At 32.0% G+C, this 17437-nt stretch overlaps 1 protein-coding gene across 1 annotated transcript; it reads left to right on the top strand.

The window, feature by feature from the left end:
• Positions 1 to 6101: 6101 nt before the first annotated feature.
• Positions 6102 to 9044, top strand: LOC127264288 (rop guanine nucleotide exchange factor 1-like). Its single transcript, XM_051293738.1, has 5 exons — positions 6102 to 6777; positions 7261 to 7377; positions 7492 to 8030; positions 8108 to 8458; positions 8538 to 9044. The coding sequence occupies exons 1-5, from the start codon at positions 6471 to 6473 to the stop codon at positions 8871 to 8873; spliced, it is 1650 nt and encodes a 549-aa protein (XP_051149695.1). The 5' UTR covers positions 6102 to 6470; the 3' UTR covers positions 8874 to 9044.
• Positions 9045 to 17437: the final 8393 nt, after the last annotated feature.

Here is a 17437-nt window from a genome sequence, read left to right as displayed (position 1 = left end):
AATATCATACATCATGTAGGACTCACTCCAAATTCTTTTATTTTTATCTCTTTCAAAAATAAATATTTTTTTATCTACGTTTCAAATTACACATCTTTTAGAAAACTAGTTTATGTTAATTATATATAAATAAATAAACATATGTTTTTTACTTAGTATTATATAAAATTTTATTCTCTACAATGATATTCATATTGTATATATATTTTTGTTGCGATATAATTTTTAAAATATTTAAATACATATTCTATTTTTTTAACATATATAATTTATTTTAAAACTATCAATATAATTAATTATATAAAAAATAATAAAATAATATTATAAACATTATTAACTTATGTATTGTATCAGTAATAAAAATAGTAAATTATCTTGAGATAGACTGAGTGTTATTATTATTTTATAAAACATCTAAATGATAATATAAACGGCTAATTGGATTTAAATATTTATGTCATATTTATTATTTAAGTTCCGTCTTTATACGTAATTGTCTTGGACTACACTCCTCTTTTTATGAAAGTTATTGAGATTTGCTCCCTACCACTTACCAATTTCCATTTATACTGATATTCAATCCCAATTCATTTTTTACTCTTCTTTTTCAACGTCATATTCTTGCATCAGTTTATTTTGCACAAAAGAGAAATGAATTACAGTGTGGTATTTTCGAGGAAATGAACCTCGCTTTTCCGGAGAAATAAATCTCACATTTCCGGCGACCCAATTGGTGACTCGTAGAATAATTTCAATCAAACTTTTGCGGCAAGGTAGTAAATTCGAGCACTACATTACTTGCGAGCATTAGATTCTGTGATTAATAGCAAATTTGTGATGGATTTCGAATCGAAAACCCAATCGTTAGGTTTATTTCGCGTAAGAAAAATACGGGTAAGGTGAAGGTTCGATTTCAGATGTTTTTTTGATGCAATAATATTGTTGGTTGATTATGGTGATGCTATTAGGGCTTATGATTGATCCCACTCACATTCAGTTTAAAAAGTAGACCGAAACTCGGGTATGATTGATCATCTTCATCATTATTTGATATTATAAGTAGCTATTATTGAAAATAATTTTTGTAATCGATCAATATTCTTGTTTGGTTCTTGAAGATATTGTATATATTTTTTTTAATATAGACAAAATAATGGATTGTGAAGTGGATGCAGAAACACGACATTTTCAATGCCTATTTTATGTTTCATGCGTGCAGAATTTTATGTTCTTAAAGATATTGTATTTTTTTTTAAAATATACACCATGACTACTTATTTATGAACTTTTATTTAATGTACTTGTATATTGAATAATGTTAAATTTTTACTGCTATGCAGCGGGGTCTGCCAAAAATGTGAAAATTGATAATGATTTTGCTGGAAGTTAGATTCCATTATTTAGGTTGATGGTTGATATAAATAGAAAGAATACATTTTTTCGAAGACATTCGAGACTTTGAAAGTCCATCCCTGCCGTATTTTCCGGAGCCCACCACACATACTGTCTCTGGCACCCAGCGGACAACTTCTGCACTCACGTATGTCTTGAATACATGTGTCATTTATTATGACATGTATTACAAGGTAATTAAATTTCTTATAGGTAGTGCGGAGATATCCGATGTACAAAAAGAAAAAATGGATGTCCATTTTCAACAAAGCTGGTTATGCTCCCCTACGAAATGATTTTGAGCCGCATATAATATTTATTGTGGAGGCCATAAGTACTCGTTATGGTATACTATGACCCATAGTGTACCCTTATTGTTTATCTGAAATTACCTTAACATAAATCATATTTATTTATGCAGACATTTAATTTTTTCGACAGAGCTGTTACAATAAAAAAAAAATGAGTATATTTTTATGTTCCTGGAGTATATTCATTATGATCAAAGGTATACATATCCAGTTAAAAGAATTGCGTAATCGTGTATGAAAGCATTCATATTTATATACAAGTATAATTTTGTGAACAAAGGTATTTAAATATTTGTCGAAGATTTGTCATTGATTATTGCTAGATCAGACGATTGTCAGATGATTTCATCACCCCCACCTTTGTTAGATATTAGTATGCATCAACAAATACTTTTGAAACGTTTCATGAGATCACTTAACCATGTATTAAAGGGTGGATGAAAATGTTACTTCAGATAGGTATCTCGTAACATATCATTTGGTGAATCATAATAATAGATATTTTTGTGACATATTGGACATTCCCACACTATGATAATATCTATATATATATATTTATACACACTATACTTTAGATGTGTTATGAGAAAACGAGAAAGAAAGAAAATAAAGAAAACATGAGTTTTACGTGGTTCGGTGACGGTGTGTCAACCTACGTCTACGGGAAGGAACCGGAGAGATTTTATTATACTGATTCAGAGATTTACAGTTATATCATCCGACTAAGAACCATAGCTATCTATTTATAAGCACCCCAAAACACCCTAAATCCTAAGCCTATTTGTTATTAATTAGGATAAGCCCAAAAGGAACTCTGTCAATTGAAACAGCCCTTTCGTTTTGGTTTTTGGTCGAATAGACCGCTAAATCCAAGTCACGTTTCAACAATATGTATATGGATGTTTTATAACTTATCACCGTAAAAATATAAAGATACTTTTTATTAATGTTATAGTTGTATTGTCAAAACATTATACTCCCTCCGTCCCATAAATATAGTCTTAATTGGGTTAAACACGGGATTTAATGAATATGAATATTATATTGGTAGTTGGTAAAAAGTATGGATAAAAAAAAAATTTAGTAGTGACAATTATGTAATAAAAATAAAAAAGTAGTTTTATGGTGATATGATTATTTATGAAAATAAAATTATTGATTTGAAACGGACAAAAATGATAAACAAATATTGGAACAAGGGAGTACTATAAAATACTTTTATAAAAAAAAATTCATAAATTAAACAAGACATTTACTATACCCTTTACTGTTGTTAATAAAAAGCTTATTTCAAATTCCATCTATGTTATTTTGGGAGTGTTGATTTAATTAGTAACTGAAATTATTGACCAAGTTGAATAAATTTCAAGCAATAATTTTTTACTGAAACTGTAGAGTAACTGTTGCAAATTACTTTTGGGTTAATAATAATGCAATTGATTTCATTTGTAGTTTAATTTCCTGATCTGGCTACACAGTGGCTATATGTATTATTTTACAGTACATTATGGATGATATGAAAACATAACAAATAGTATCTCCGTCCCATAACAAATTATTTTTTTTTTTCATTTTAGTCTGTCTCATAATAAAGTATTCATTTTTTTTTTCAAGTAACATGTACTATCTACCTAATATTACAAATACCCTTACAACTTACAATATATTACACAAATGTCATTACCTTTATATCATACGTACTAATAAAGTTATTTTAGTCATTTCTATTTTATTTCTATTATATCTCAATATAATATTAATATTTTTAAAATTGCGTAAAAAAAACAAAAGAATACGTCTTTGTGAACAGAGGAAGTATATTAAAATGTATTTAAAATTTGGATGACAAAATCTGGATAAAATAGCTTTTATTTATATTGCAATTCTGACAAAAGATTCTAATGAAAATAAAAATTGATCCGTCTTTTTCTGCTTTTCTTTGAACAATAAAATAAAATATATTTCACATAATATTTTTATTTTTGAAATTAATTTCATCTCCTTTAATTGGTACTTAATTTGAGTAATTGCATTATTGGAATCAGTAATAGCGACTTTTAAGGAATTTAGGGAAAATTTGGGATTAAATAAAAAATGTATATAATTACGGAATTATTATGATTATTAGGGCAGACATTTATGTTATATGCTTATTTGCACATATTTTTTTTGATATTTATTTTATTATATACTTAATAGTTTATAATATGAAAAAATTCATATGAAATTCTTATTCAGCCCATAACTAACTGTTAAATCAATACACTGTTTTTGTGTGTATTACAAAAAAAAGTACTCTCAAATATTTCATAAAAAGACCAAAATACCATAATAGGTGCAAATAATTTATTTGAAATAAATAATTCATTGTAAAGAAAAATTACCAAAAAATTTGAAAATAAGTATGATATAGGTCAATAATTCAACTTCTAATGGAAAATTAAATTTTTGATTGTTTGTTTCAAATAAAATCGCCACAAACATCACGGTTTGAACGCTATGTTAATTACGTATGAAATGATGATTTCATCCAAATTATTGTTAAACTACAATAAATTAAATATAATGAATTTTGTAGGGAAAAAAAAAACACGTAGTGCCTCCGGCTTTAACAATCTATCCATTTTTTAACAGTACTTTTTCAATTTACAATATATTATACAAATATTATTATCTTTATATTATATAATACTAATGATAGTATTTTATTTTATTTATTTTTTATTTTTACTGCATTCCAATATAATATTAATATTTCTAAAACTCCATTTAAAAAAAAAAAAAGTAAATGAATAGACATATATAACACGAATGTAAATAAATTTATCTTTATTTTATATTTTTTTAATGTTAGAATCCCTTTAAAAATAAAATTAGTGGAAAACTTATTTTTATTTTTATTTTTTAATTTATATTTTTATTATTATTTTTTTTTTTATGATGTTGGAAAGAAGTCACTGGCGGAAAGTATATACGGACAAATCCCATATTAAACCTAATACTCTGTAAATGACTTCTCAGTCGGAAGAATGCATTGGCCCGACAAGCAAGTCACGCTAAAAAGAAAATAGTTTGAGGGGATGTTTGGTTGATGGACTTTTTTTGTGGGATTGGAATTTCACAGTAGGATTTATATATGATAGGATTTATTATATTTAGGATTTGGAATCCTATCATATGTTTGGTTGGTAAAATTATGTGGGATTTATATTTCTCACGTCTTATTTGTTTTTTATATGAGCGGAAATATTTGGATTTTTTATATTCTAAATGACATAATTGCCCCCCTATGAATTTTATTTATTTTGATAAATTAAACATCTAATTTATAATAAATATAAATTGAAAATGTATTAATAATTTTATAAGGATTACAATAGGTTATCGTAAACTCGAAACCCGACTCGAACCCGACCTATTTATTTGAAGTTGAGTCCAATTATTTGAGTATTAGATCTTGATCCGGGTCATATTATGGGTATCCTAATCGGGTCCGAATCGGGTCTAGGGTCTCAGCGGACCATACCCGCACCCAGATTCGATTTATAATATTAATAATATATCGACTATACATATGAAAAAATAATTTCTAACAATATAATTATATTAAAAATATTTTTTTAAGTTTAATTTATTTATTATTTTATTATAATATTTTTTTTCATAAAATACATAAATAATATATATTGGGTCGGTACATGTGTAATTTTAAATTAAAATTTAAGAATTGTAAAAAGAATTGGATCTGTCGGATTTTACCGGGTATAGTTTCGGCCGGATCTGGTATAATCAGATCCAATTTGGATCTAAAGTCTAACAATATATATTCGGGACAGATCTCAGTTCCGGCTGAATCCGATTTATTGTCGTTCTGATAATTTTATAATTTAAATAAAATTTATAATAAATAACAATTTAAAACAATAAATTTATTAATTTATTTAAAAAATATTTTACCATAAAAAATAATAGTATTAATTTAATTTAATATATAATTCAAATAAAAATTAAGTTTAAAATTATTTAATTTAATTTTATATAAATATATTTATAATATATAATATTTTGTTTTATATAAGAGTATAAAAGTAAAATTTATAATCCCATTGAATAAGATTTAAAAGTAATAGAGGTACCCCATTAAAAATAAATTCTTCATTTGTAGGATTTTGGACATGTTTTTAAATCTATTATTTTAAATTCCATTATTTTTTTAAACCAAACATAAATTTCATGAAATTTTAAAATCCAAATCCCATAAAATTCTATCAAAATCTTTGAAACAAACGACGACCCGGATGACGGTGCGAAAGTCCACAATGTATCCATAACATTGGGAGCTGAGGTCCATGGATTCGGTGAAAATTCTCCCAAATTCCGACGCGAAACTGTTTGCCGGACAGAGGCGGCCACCACCATGTGACGGTGGGGCCGCCGTCTGCGGACAATATATATATGTATGTATATATATATGTATGTATCTGTTGTATTGGTAATTTGGTACTCACTCTCCTACTCTTCCTACTGCACATTTATACAATACACCTTTCCATCAAACATACTGCTTTCGCTTTTACTTTATTGCTTCACTTTCCTTTCCCTATCCTTGTCTCTCTCTTCTCTCTCTCTTCGGAAATCATTCCAATTCCGCACCGGCTTTTCGGTCTTCAATGATTCCAGCCTGTTTATGTTGAAATTGTGCCGTTGAAGGCTGAGATTGATGTAAGTTTTTGCAGCCCTTTTTTGTGTTTTTGTTCGGTTCGGGAGATGGATTCCGGTGTTATTTCGCAATCGGATGATGAGTTCGAGGATCTGCAGTCCCGCGGCTTCGAAGACGGTTACAGTTTGAGCGCAGATGTCAGTGAGTCGGAGAGTTCGACTTCGAGCGTCGCTACATTTTCTTCTGATCGTCGACTGGCGTTGGCCAGCACTGCTGCATCTCTGACGGCTTTGGATTCTAGTTCGGAGTGTTTTCCGCCGCCGCCGATCATGTTGCCGGTAGTTGGAGGCAGGCACGTCGTTTTTCCGGCGGAGAAGAGCGGCAGAGAGAAATCTGACACGCCTGAAGTAGCCGGTGAGGTTCTCCTTCCAATTTTGATCGTCCGATCAACGTTACATTTTGTTTGGTAAAGTAAATCGATGAATAAACTCATCAATGGCATATAAACCGCTCTGTGTTCGAAAACGTAGTGCAAAGTAGCAGAAGCATACTGATTACTAATAAAATCGAAAAAGGGGGAAAGATAAGTTTAAAAATCAATCTGCATTCATACATTTTGTTGCTAGCATTTTCATAGCATTTCGTACTCCTCTACCTCATACTGATTAGGCAAAATAAATTTTACCTGATTATCTCCAAAGCTAGCAGCAAATTGTAGATTAGGTCTAGGTAGAGTGGTAGACGGTACAACGCCATTGATGAACACGGTAAGCAGTACTTGAAACGAAGAGGCAGAGGTCAATTACCTATTGAGGCTCGCTTGTTCATACTTCACTGGAAGACATCAGTTGAATTTTCGTTTACTGAGTTGAATTCATTAGCCTTTTTCTGATGCAGAGGCAGAATTGATGAAGGAACGATTTGCAAAACTCTTGCTAGGAGAGGACATGTCCGGTGGAGGAAAAGGAGTAAGCACTGCTCTGGCAATCTCCAATGCAATCACTAACCTTGCAGGTTCGAATGTTTTCACACGCTTCTAAATTCAACCAGATACATTACATTGATTTGTTCATCTTATCACTGCCTTCGATTCTTGTTAACATTCCTTCATAAAATGAAATTTCATAGCTACTGTTTTCGGCGAGCTCTGGAAGTTGGAGCCATTGGCACCACAGAAAAAGACGATGTGGCAGCGAGAGATGGATTGGCTATTGTGTGTGAGCGACTCCATTGTAGAGCTCGTTCCATCGGTTCAAGAATTCCCCGGCGGAGGGAGCTTTGAGATCATGGTGCCTCACCAGAGATCCGACTTATACATAAACCTTCCAGCCCTGAAAAAACTCGACGGGATGTTGATCAGCATCTTAGATGGATTTCGCGACACTGAATTCTACTACATCGACCGTGGAATAGTTGTCGCCAGCGGCGAAAACATCGAGGCATATACAAGTTCACCTTCACGTAGAAGACCATCAGTAACACTCGAAGAAAAATGGTGGCTGCCATTCCCAAAAGTTCCCGCAAACGGTTTATCCGAGGAGACAAGAAATCGATTACAGCACTGCAAAGAATGTACGCTTCAGATTTTCAAAGCCGCCGTAGCAATCAACAGCGGCGTCCTCGCGGAGATGGAGGTGCCACAACTTTATCTCGATAGCTTACCAAAGGTATTTGAAAATCAGCATTTTCTGTATGACTGATCTACTCTATAATTTACATCGAGAATCCTGTTCTTTTTTCTCAGAGTGAGAAGGCATGTTTAGGCGAAATCATCCACCGTTACATAACTGCCGATCAATTCTCTGTCGATTGTCTGCTGGATTGCCTCGACCTTTCATCAGAGTACAGCACGTTGGAGATCGCAAATAGGATCGAATCTGCGACACACTTATGGAGGCTAAAACATCAAAAAAAGAAGCTCAATCATTCGAAATCGAGCTCTTTTTGGGGAACTGCTGTGAAAGGGCTATGCAGTGATTCAGAAAAGAGCAAACTTTTTGCACACAGAGCTGAAACCCTCCTAAAGAGCTTAAAGCAACACTTTCCAGGCCTCCCACAAACAACACTTGACATGAACAAGATTCAGTATAACAAAGTTAGATTCTCATAGCCCTTTTTTCGATTTTTCATAAATTCGATTCGGAGCTAGAAAAATTAAATCTTGATCCATGCAGGATGTCGGGCAGTCGATTTTGGAAAGCTATTCGAGGGTGATGGAGAGCCTAGCCTTCAACTTGATGTCGAGGATCGATGATTTGTTATACGTAGACGATGCCACGAAACAGCGTCTAATGGCTGAGTCGATGTCTGTGCAGCATCACAGTCGCAGGGCGACATCAATGGGCGAGAGCATTCGCGATAACGGCCAAGGGGCTTATGGATCGTTGATGGGGTCACCTTTCCGATATTCGTCGCCGGTTACTCAGCGGCCTCAGAGGCTCTGCCGATCGGTAAGCCAACCTGCCTATCCTCCTCTTGATGTACAAGTAGAAAATCTTAGTTTAAGATAATTGAAATATGGTTGTAAGAATCATGGAGATATTACTAAAACCAAAATGTGTAGGTTCGTTGAGATATATATATATATATATATATTTCTATAGTTTGAATTGAAGAATGAGGAAATATGCTTTTGACAGACAGTGTAGCTTTACTTGCTCTAATGCCGTTGGAGTTCTGTTTCCATCGCCTGCTTATAGCGTAGATATGACATATATTTGGATTAAAAAATTCGATTGTGGTTTAAACGTCTAAAAATAACTATTTGGATTATAATTAAGTCTATATTAAGTAATTTTTAATTTATTGGGTTTATTTAGGGCGTGTTTGGTAATTAGCTGATAGCTGTTAGCTGATTCAATTAGCTAGTTTAACTAGCTGATTCGATTAGTTGTTTGTATTAAAATGTTTGGTAAAATAACCGTTTGATATTAGCTGTTTATACGTAAAATAACAATCGAGGACATTTCTATTTTATTCTTGTTTCCAATATATTCAATTATGTTTTTTTGAGTTTTGAATGTTTAAATTTTTTGCTATTAATTATTGAAAATTGTAAAAGTGTTATAAAAGTATTTATTTTTATTATAGTTAGATTTAAAAAATAATATATTTTTATTAAAATATATAAATAGTTTTTATTTATTGAAAATGATGTAAAATATAAAATAATAAATTTTTCATGTATATATTTATTATGTTAGTTATCGATTAGTTCATTATATTTATAATTTTCAATAAATTTAATTTATTTTTAGTATAAAATTTATATAATGTAATTTTAATAAAAAAAAAATTATTAATATTTATATTTTTTATTTTATGTTTATTTTAATAAATTTATATATTTTACCATTAAAATAATTTTTATATAAAAATTAATTATTTTAAATTTATAAAAGTAAAACTATAATATAATAAAATATTCTAATATAATTAATAAATAATCAAAATATATTTATTTGTGGAAAATTTATAATAAATTTTTAAGGGCATATAAGGAATAAAAAAATTTTTACAGAAAAAAGCTATTTCAAAACGAGTAAATTAGCTTTTCAGAAATTAACTTTTTTGGTCCAAAAAGCTATTCTAAAAAGCTAATTTACCAAACATCTAAATTAGTTTTTTAACTGGTCAAACAGCTAAAAGCTATTCAATAAGCTAAAAGCTTTTCAAAAAGCTAAAAGCTCTTCAAAAAGCTATTTGCCAAACACCCCTTAGTAAACACGGATCTCCTATGTGCATATATCGGGTAACTTATTAATTGAGTGATGAAGCCCATTGATACTCCCTCTGTCCCGGAACTATAGTCTTGGTTGTGTTAGTGAGTAAAAAATATAGGTAAAAGATATTTTTGCCCTTGTGAGTGTATTGTGTAAAAGGTAGTGACAATTGTGTAATAATAATGAAAGAGTAAGGGTAGTCTTATAGTGATATAGTTATTTATGGAAATAAGACTATTGTTTTGAGACGGACAAAAATAGTAAACAAGACTATTGTACTGGGACGGAGGGGTATAAATTAGGGCAACGGCCATTATTTTTCATATAACGGCAGAAACCCTAAATCTTAGCGGTTTTTTCAAGAGGAGTTGCGTCATTAGCTTTAAGAACACAATACTGTTCGTTAAATTTGCATATCTGAATCCGGCTATGCTAAGGAATAAAGTTAGATTTATTTTGTTTTACTTTTATTTTAATTATACACGACAGATCGTGGGTTTAGAATTTAATCTTCAACAATATATTTATTTATAGTTTTATACGTAATAGTGGCGACAGTTATTATTTATATTAATAGTATACAATGAATTATAGAAAAGTATATGATGTTATTATATGAAATATATTATTTATATTAATATAATATAAATAAAATGTAAAACTAAAAGCTGATATATTCTACAAAGCATATAATTATTTATCGGTGTTATTTGAGTTTTTAATCGATATTATTTTAAACGAATTTAATTTCCATTCAACTGAGAATAAGAGGAAATGAATTCCTAGTCGGTCATGGAAGAATGACGCATATTTGGAGTGCAACCAGAGATGATCGAAACAAAATATATATTATCAATCGAGAAAATAAATTTGTTACGTACAAAAATAATAATAATAATAATAATAATAATGGTAGCAGGATCTTAAAGGAAGTTAGGACACGAAGTCGGGCGGAAAAGGAGAAAATATGCACTCAGGTCGGTTGGTCCACGGTCGGTTGGTCCGCAGTCAGATAAGCAGGTCGGAAGGTCCGCGGTCGGACAGGCAGGTCGAAAGGTCCGCGGTCGGACAGGCAAGTTGGTTGGTCCTCGGTCGGATAGGCAGGTCAGAAAGTCAATGGTCGGATAGGCAGGTCGGAAGGTCTGCGGTCGGATAGGCAGGTCGGAAAGTCCGTGGTCGGATAGGCAGGTCGGAAGGTCAGGGATCGGATAGGCATGTCGGAAAGTCTGTGGTCGGATAGGCAAGTCGGATGGTCTGCAGTCGGATCGGATGGTTTGCAGTCGGTTGGTCCGCCATCGGTTGAGTCGGCCAATACGGAGTTTGGACCAAGCGAAGAAGGTCTGTTAATTAGACGTCTAATTAAGTGAACAGTAGTTCAGTCGCTTGGTTGGGGCGACCATTGAATCGTCTGGAAAGACCAGAGGGTGGTCGCTTGATGGGGCGACCAATGAGTCGTTTGGTCTAGCGACCAGTTAGTCTCTGGATTGGTTGGTTGGGTTATGCGGTTGGCGAGACAGTTGTCGTAACTGACCAGACGACGTTTCAAAATATTTCGTTGTGGGCAGTTGACGGCGGTTCCTGGCGACGGTTCCGAAACATCTCTTCTGAGGAATATTTAAGGATTGGGGTCAGCAACTGGCAGAGTATCTTCAATCATCTTCAAACGACAACAAAGTCAGTGATTTGGGGATCATTCTTTAATTTTCAGTCGGTAGCATTTATTTTCCAGTTTATTTATGTACCGTACAATGTTTTGAGATTCCTAATATCCGGCACTAATTATATCAAATTCGGAGATAATTTCTTATTTTCGGATTTTACTTTTTATTGTTGAAAAATTTACATCAACAAATTGGCGACCACAGTGGGAGAAAGATAAGATTGCTGATCCTACGTCAATAGAGAATTTTATACGATTGAGGTCTGGCCGAATCATTAGAAGGATCCATATGGCAGGTTCACAACCTCAAGCGTCTTCAACACCGGTAGGAGAAATAATTTCACCACCTGCTATACCGAATGCAGGGGAAACACCACAAGTACCTACCGATTGGGTGTCTTATGTTAAACAATTGAACAATAAGCAAATTTTGGTCATCGCAAAACATGTTGCGTGAGCAGCAAAACCTCATGTTGCGTGAACAAAAAAATCTAATGCAGAACATGTTGGATCAGACGTTCTCTAAATTCACACTACATTCAAACATGCCTCAAGCCTTGTCACCTTCTCGCTTTCAGTCAACTTTTCCAGGATCAACGTTTGCAGGGCCAACATATGTTGATAATACATTTCCAAGCGTCACAACTTTCAACCGAACAAATATGGGGAAGACTCCTCTAACTTCCCCAGATAATGTTCCTTTGGGACCAAGAGTTGATAATACTCAGCCGAATATCGTAAAGGAAGAAAGATTGGGGGGACAAGCTCATAATCCCATCCCAGCCGAGCCAACCGTCACCAGAGAAGAAAGATTGGAAGGACAAGCTCACAATCCCATCCCAGCCGAGCCAACCGTCCCCAGAGAAGAGAGGTTGGGGGGACAAGCTCATAATCTCATTCCTGTATTCGACCATGTTCCACCCAGAGTAGATCCGGAATACATCGCTAAAGTTCTGCGGGTGCATTTCGGAATGAATCCGCAAACGGTGAATAGAACGGCATATCAAAGACCTTTTCCAGAAAGGATCATTAACGATTTTCCTCTCCCAAAGAATTATCGACCGCCAGACTTTCATGCTTTCTCGGGAGAAGACGGATCGTCCACCATAGAGCATGTGGGTCGGTTCACAGCACAGTTAGGAGAAGTCGATAATAACCCTTTTTATAAACTGCAACTATTTGGTTTGTCTCTTACCAGGACAATTTTTTCATGGTTTGTAAATCTGCCACCTGGGCAAATACAAACCTGGGAAGGTTTAGAGATGGCGTTCCATGTTAGATTCTTCAACCCGTTACCAGCCGTCTCTCTTTCCGATTTGTTGGAAATGAAACAATATCCAGAAGAGACAGCCTCACAGTTCATCGAAAGGACACGTCTAATAAAGGGGCGTTGCCCGACAGTCATTGAGGAGAGCGAAATGACCAACCTGGTGGTCAGGAATATGCATACACGACTGCGGGAGGCTTTAACGGCCCACGACGTTCAAGATCTGGCCAGTTTAGCATCCAAGGCGAGGAGGTTAGAATCCCTTTTTAGAGAAAATGATCACGACTTCTGTCAGGGGGGAAGGTGTTGAAGAAATGATAGTGCAAGATCGAACAACATGCAGGCCAGCACCAGTCCGCGATAAATGGAGGTCGGGTCCAACGTAGCCTTGAAAGATGGAGGTCGGATCTGAGGCTGACGTTGCCTCGGATGACGGCCTGCTAACTCCTAAACATCATGAGAAATGACGCTTAGGAGTCTTGCGGAGGAGGCAAGTTGTTACATACAAATAATAATAATAATAATAATAATAATAATAATAATAATAATAATAATAATAATAATAATAATAATAATAATAATAGCAGGATCTTAAAGGAAGTTAGGACACGAAGTCGGGCGGAAAATGAGAAAATATGCACTCTGGTCGGTTGGTCCGCAGTCGGATAAGCAGGTCGGAAGGTCCGCGGTCGGACAGGCAGGTTGACAGGTCCGCGGTCGGACAGATAGGTCGGTTGGTCCTCGGTTGGATAGGCAGGTCAGAAAGTCCGTGGTCGGATAGGCAGGTCGGAAGGTCCGCGGTCGGATAGGCAGGTCGGAAAGTCCGTGGTCGGATAGGCAGGTCGGAATGTCCGCGGTCGGATAGGCATGTCGGAAAGTCCGTGGTCGGATAGGCAGGTCGGATGGTCTCAGTCGGATCGGATGGTTTGCAGTCGCTTGGTTCGCAGTCGGTTGGTCCGCCATCGGTTGAGTCGGCCAATACGGAGTTTGGACCAAGCGAAGAAAGTCTGTTAATTAGTCGCCTAATTAAGTGAACAGTAGTTCAGTCGCTTGGTTGGGACAACCATTGAATCGTCTGGAAAGACTAGAGAGTGGTCGCTTGATGGGGCGACCAAAGAGTCGTTTGGTCTAGCGACCAGTTAGTCTCTGGATTGGTCGGTTGGGTTATGCGGTTGGTGAGACGGTTGCCGTAACTGACCAGATGACGTTTCAAAACGTTTCGTTGTGGGCGGTTGACGGCGGTTGCTAGTGACGGTTCCGAAACATCTCTTCTGAGGAATATTTAAGGATTGGGGTCAGCAACTCTGCATTTAAGGATTGGAGTCAGCAACTGGCAGAGTATCTTCAATCATCTTCACACGACAGCAAAGTCAGTGATTTGGGGATCATCCTTTAATTTTCAATCTGTAGCATTTATTTTTCAGTTTACTTATGTACCGTACAGTGTTTAGAGATTTTTAATCTCCGACACTAATTATATCAAATTCAAAAATAATTTCTTATTTTTGAATTTTACTTTTTATTGGTGAGAAAAATTTGCATCAACAGAATTCATAACTAAAAAACAATATGATATTAGAGCATCTATTAGATAAACATGATATTACAAAGAATACACATATCACATACATCCATAGTAAAAAAGCATTAATAATTTATCTATGCAAATATAATTTAAATTTATTTTAAAATATCATATTTACCTACTTATTTTCCAATCATATTATATTATATATATATATCAAATTTCAATATTTATTTATTTTAAAAATATATATATATTCAATTTCAACCAACTAACCAATTAAAATACTAATTATTTATTCAACTAGATTTTTAACAAAACTATGGGAACAAAATCTTTTCGGACAATACATTATTTCAACTTATTCCAATATTTAAATTTTCAAATATTAATAATCTCACAAATTTGAATTTTGTAATATTCAAAATAATAATAAAAAATACTCTCTTCTTCCGTCAAATTTATTTTCATTTTTCTTTTTAGTTCGTCCAATAAATTTATCCAATTACTAATTTTGGCAAAGTCAACAAATCAATATTTAATTATTATCGTCCATTCAACACTTATTTACAACAAATACCACTAATTTTATTACATTCTCTCTCTTTATTTACTTTATTTTTTTAACTAAATTTCCAAAAATACTCTTAACTACCTATCACTTTTTTAATAAAATATTCATTTTTCTTAATTCTCATGTCGGACCTAAATATGCTAATTTTAATGGACAGATGAAGGAAGTATATAATATTATTTATATAAATTAATATTTTAGATTAAAATAAAATATAATAATATTATATAATATATATTATTAGACAATAAAAATATGTAAAACTAAACAATTATTATAGATTTTTAAAAAATTGTAAAAATAATGGGCTAAATATGATGATACTATAATGAGTGTTAATAAGGGTAATTTGAATGTTTGCATGTTATTAGATTCAATCGGAAGTTTACCCATATAGATCACTTGAAGGATAGCGCCCGTGAGTTTTCATATTATTATTTTATTTTTTATTTTTTTTAAAAAAAGTAATTTGAATATTGATATAGATATGATATGAATGAAAAAGATAAATAAAAATGTAATGAAATAGAGACATTGACTACAACAAATGCTCTAATAAAAACTGAAAAGATAATAATACAAATAATTGTAACATATGATCGTATAAGAAATAGCTTGATGAAGAAAATCATGAAAATCAAGAATCAAGTACTAAAAATCCAAGCTTACAACTCAAAATTTTCATTCTCATTATGAAAAATATTCAATTCGAAGTTTTTTAGTACACAAAATTCTCTTAAATTAAATAGAATATAATATATTTGAAAAAATCACACACAAAATATATATATATATATATATAGAATTAGCACACAGTCTAATAAAACTTATCATATAATAAATTTTTTCCTTTTGTACATTTTATTGAAAATTTGCATGCAGTAAATTTTAAATATCACATATTGTGTTCGAATAAATCACACCAAAAAAATACATTTAACACAGATCTAATATAACTTATCACAAATGAATTTTTTTTTCACTAATACATAACATAGATAGCACATATATAATAAGTATATTCAACAAGAAACTAAAAATATTTAAAGTATATTTAATTATCAAAATAAAATTAAACCTAAGATGAACCTCATTAAAAAATGAACATACTAATAGAAGTATAAATCATATCAATTCATATATTACTAAAATAATGTCACATAAGTTGATGAATTTGGTAACAGTGAGATTATCCATTCAAACTTCAAACATCTTTAAATTTTACTATGTTTCTATTATTTTATCTTTGTTATGACTCATTGCAAATCATTTATAGGTGTCATTTGTTGCCTTTGCTAAGTCATCTATTTAATGACTCATCATATTGTAACGCATGTATAAATATGTCTATTTTTGTGAAATAAAAGATTACACAAGAATTGATTTTTGGTTCATTCCATCATATTCTCTCTCTCTCTCTCTCTCTCTCTCGTCTCTCTACTCTCTCTCTCTAGAATATATATATACTTTATTACACAAATATACATATACATATGCTATATATATATTACATATCATATATTTTATAAATCATACACATATATATATTTTATCTTATATAATTATATATATTTGTTATATTTTATAACAATCTTATTTTATTTTTATTGGAGTTTATTATTATTATTCTATTATTCTAATTTTTTTTTATAACGTTGTAATCTGCAGTCTCTATCTATCGGGTGCGCTTTCGATATATTTTCGATCAAATCTAATAGCCTGTAAACTAGGCCCGAATGATTTACAAGTATGCTTGTTTTTTTTTTTTTTTTTTTTTTTTTTTAATTTCAAATGAAAATTACTACTTCCTCTGTCCCGGCTATGGTGTCTATTTTCCCGTAGATACATAAATTCAGGAGAAGTATAATTAAAAATAATTAAGAATATATTAGTAAAAATAATTATTGTATAATTAAATAATTATAAAATAAAATTAAAATAATTAATTAGTTCGATTAAAATTTAAAAAATTATAAATAAAAAATTAAAATAAGATTAAGATGTATTAGTTTTTTTAAAAAATAATAATAAAATAAGTGACACAAATAAAAATAAAAAAGTGGACAAAAGTATTATTTATTTTTAACAGAAATATTTTTTTTTTTTACAAATTTTAATAATTAAATAAAAATAAAATTTCTACCATTTTAAATTATTTTTAATCGAATCCACCATTCCACGTGAACACCATGGCCCTACGTAGATCCAATAGGCTGTCAAAACAGGCATGGGCAGACGAATTGGAACGTGCCACGTCTGCATAAAGTTGACTGTTGTCAATGTTTGACTTTTAAGGATTTATTTATAAGGTCAAATAAGAGAGGAA

The sequence above is a fragment of the Andrographis paniculata genome, unplaced genomic scaffold (assembly GCF_009805555.1).
Source record: "Andrographis paniculata isolate CXL003 unplaced genomic scaffold, ASM980555v1 Contig70END, whole genome shotgun sequence".
NCBI lineage: Eukaryota > Viridiplantae > Streptophyta > Magnoliopsida > Lamiales > Acanthaceae > Andrographis > Andrographis paniculata.
This window is presented reverse-complemented; position numbering and strand designations above follow the sequence as displayed.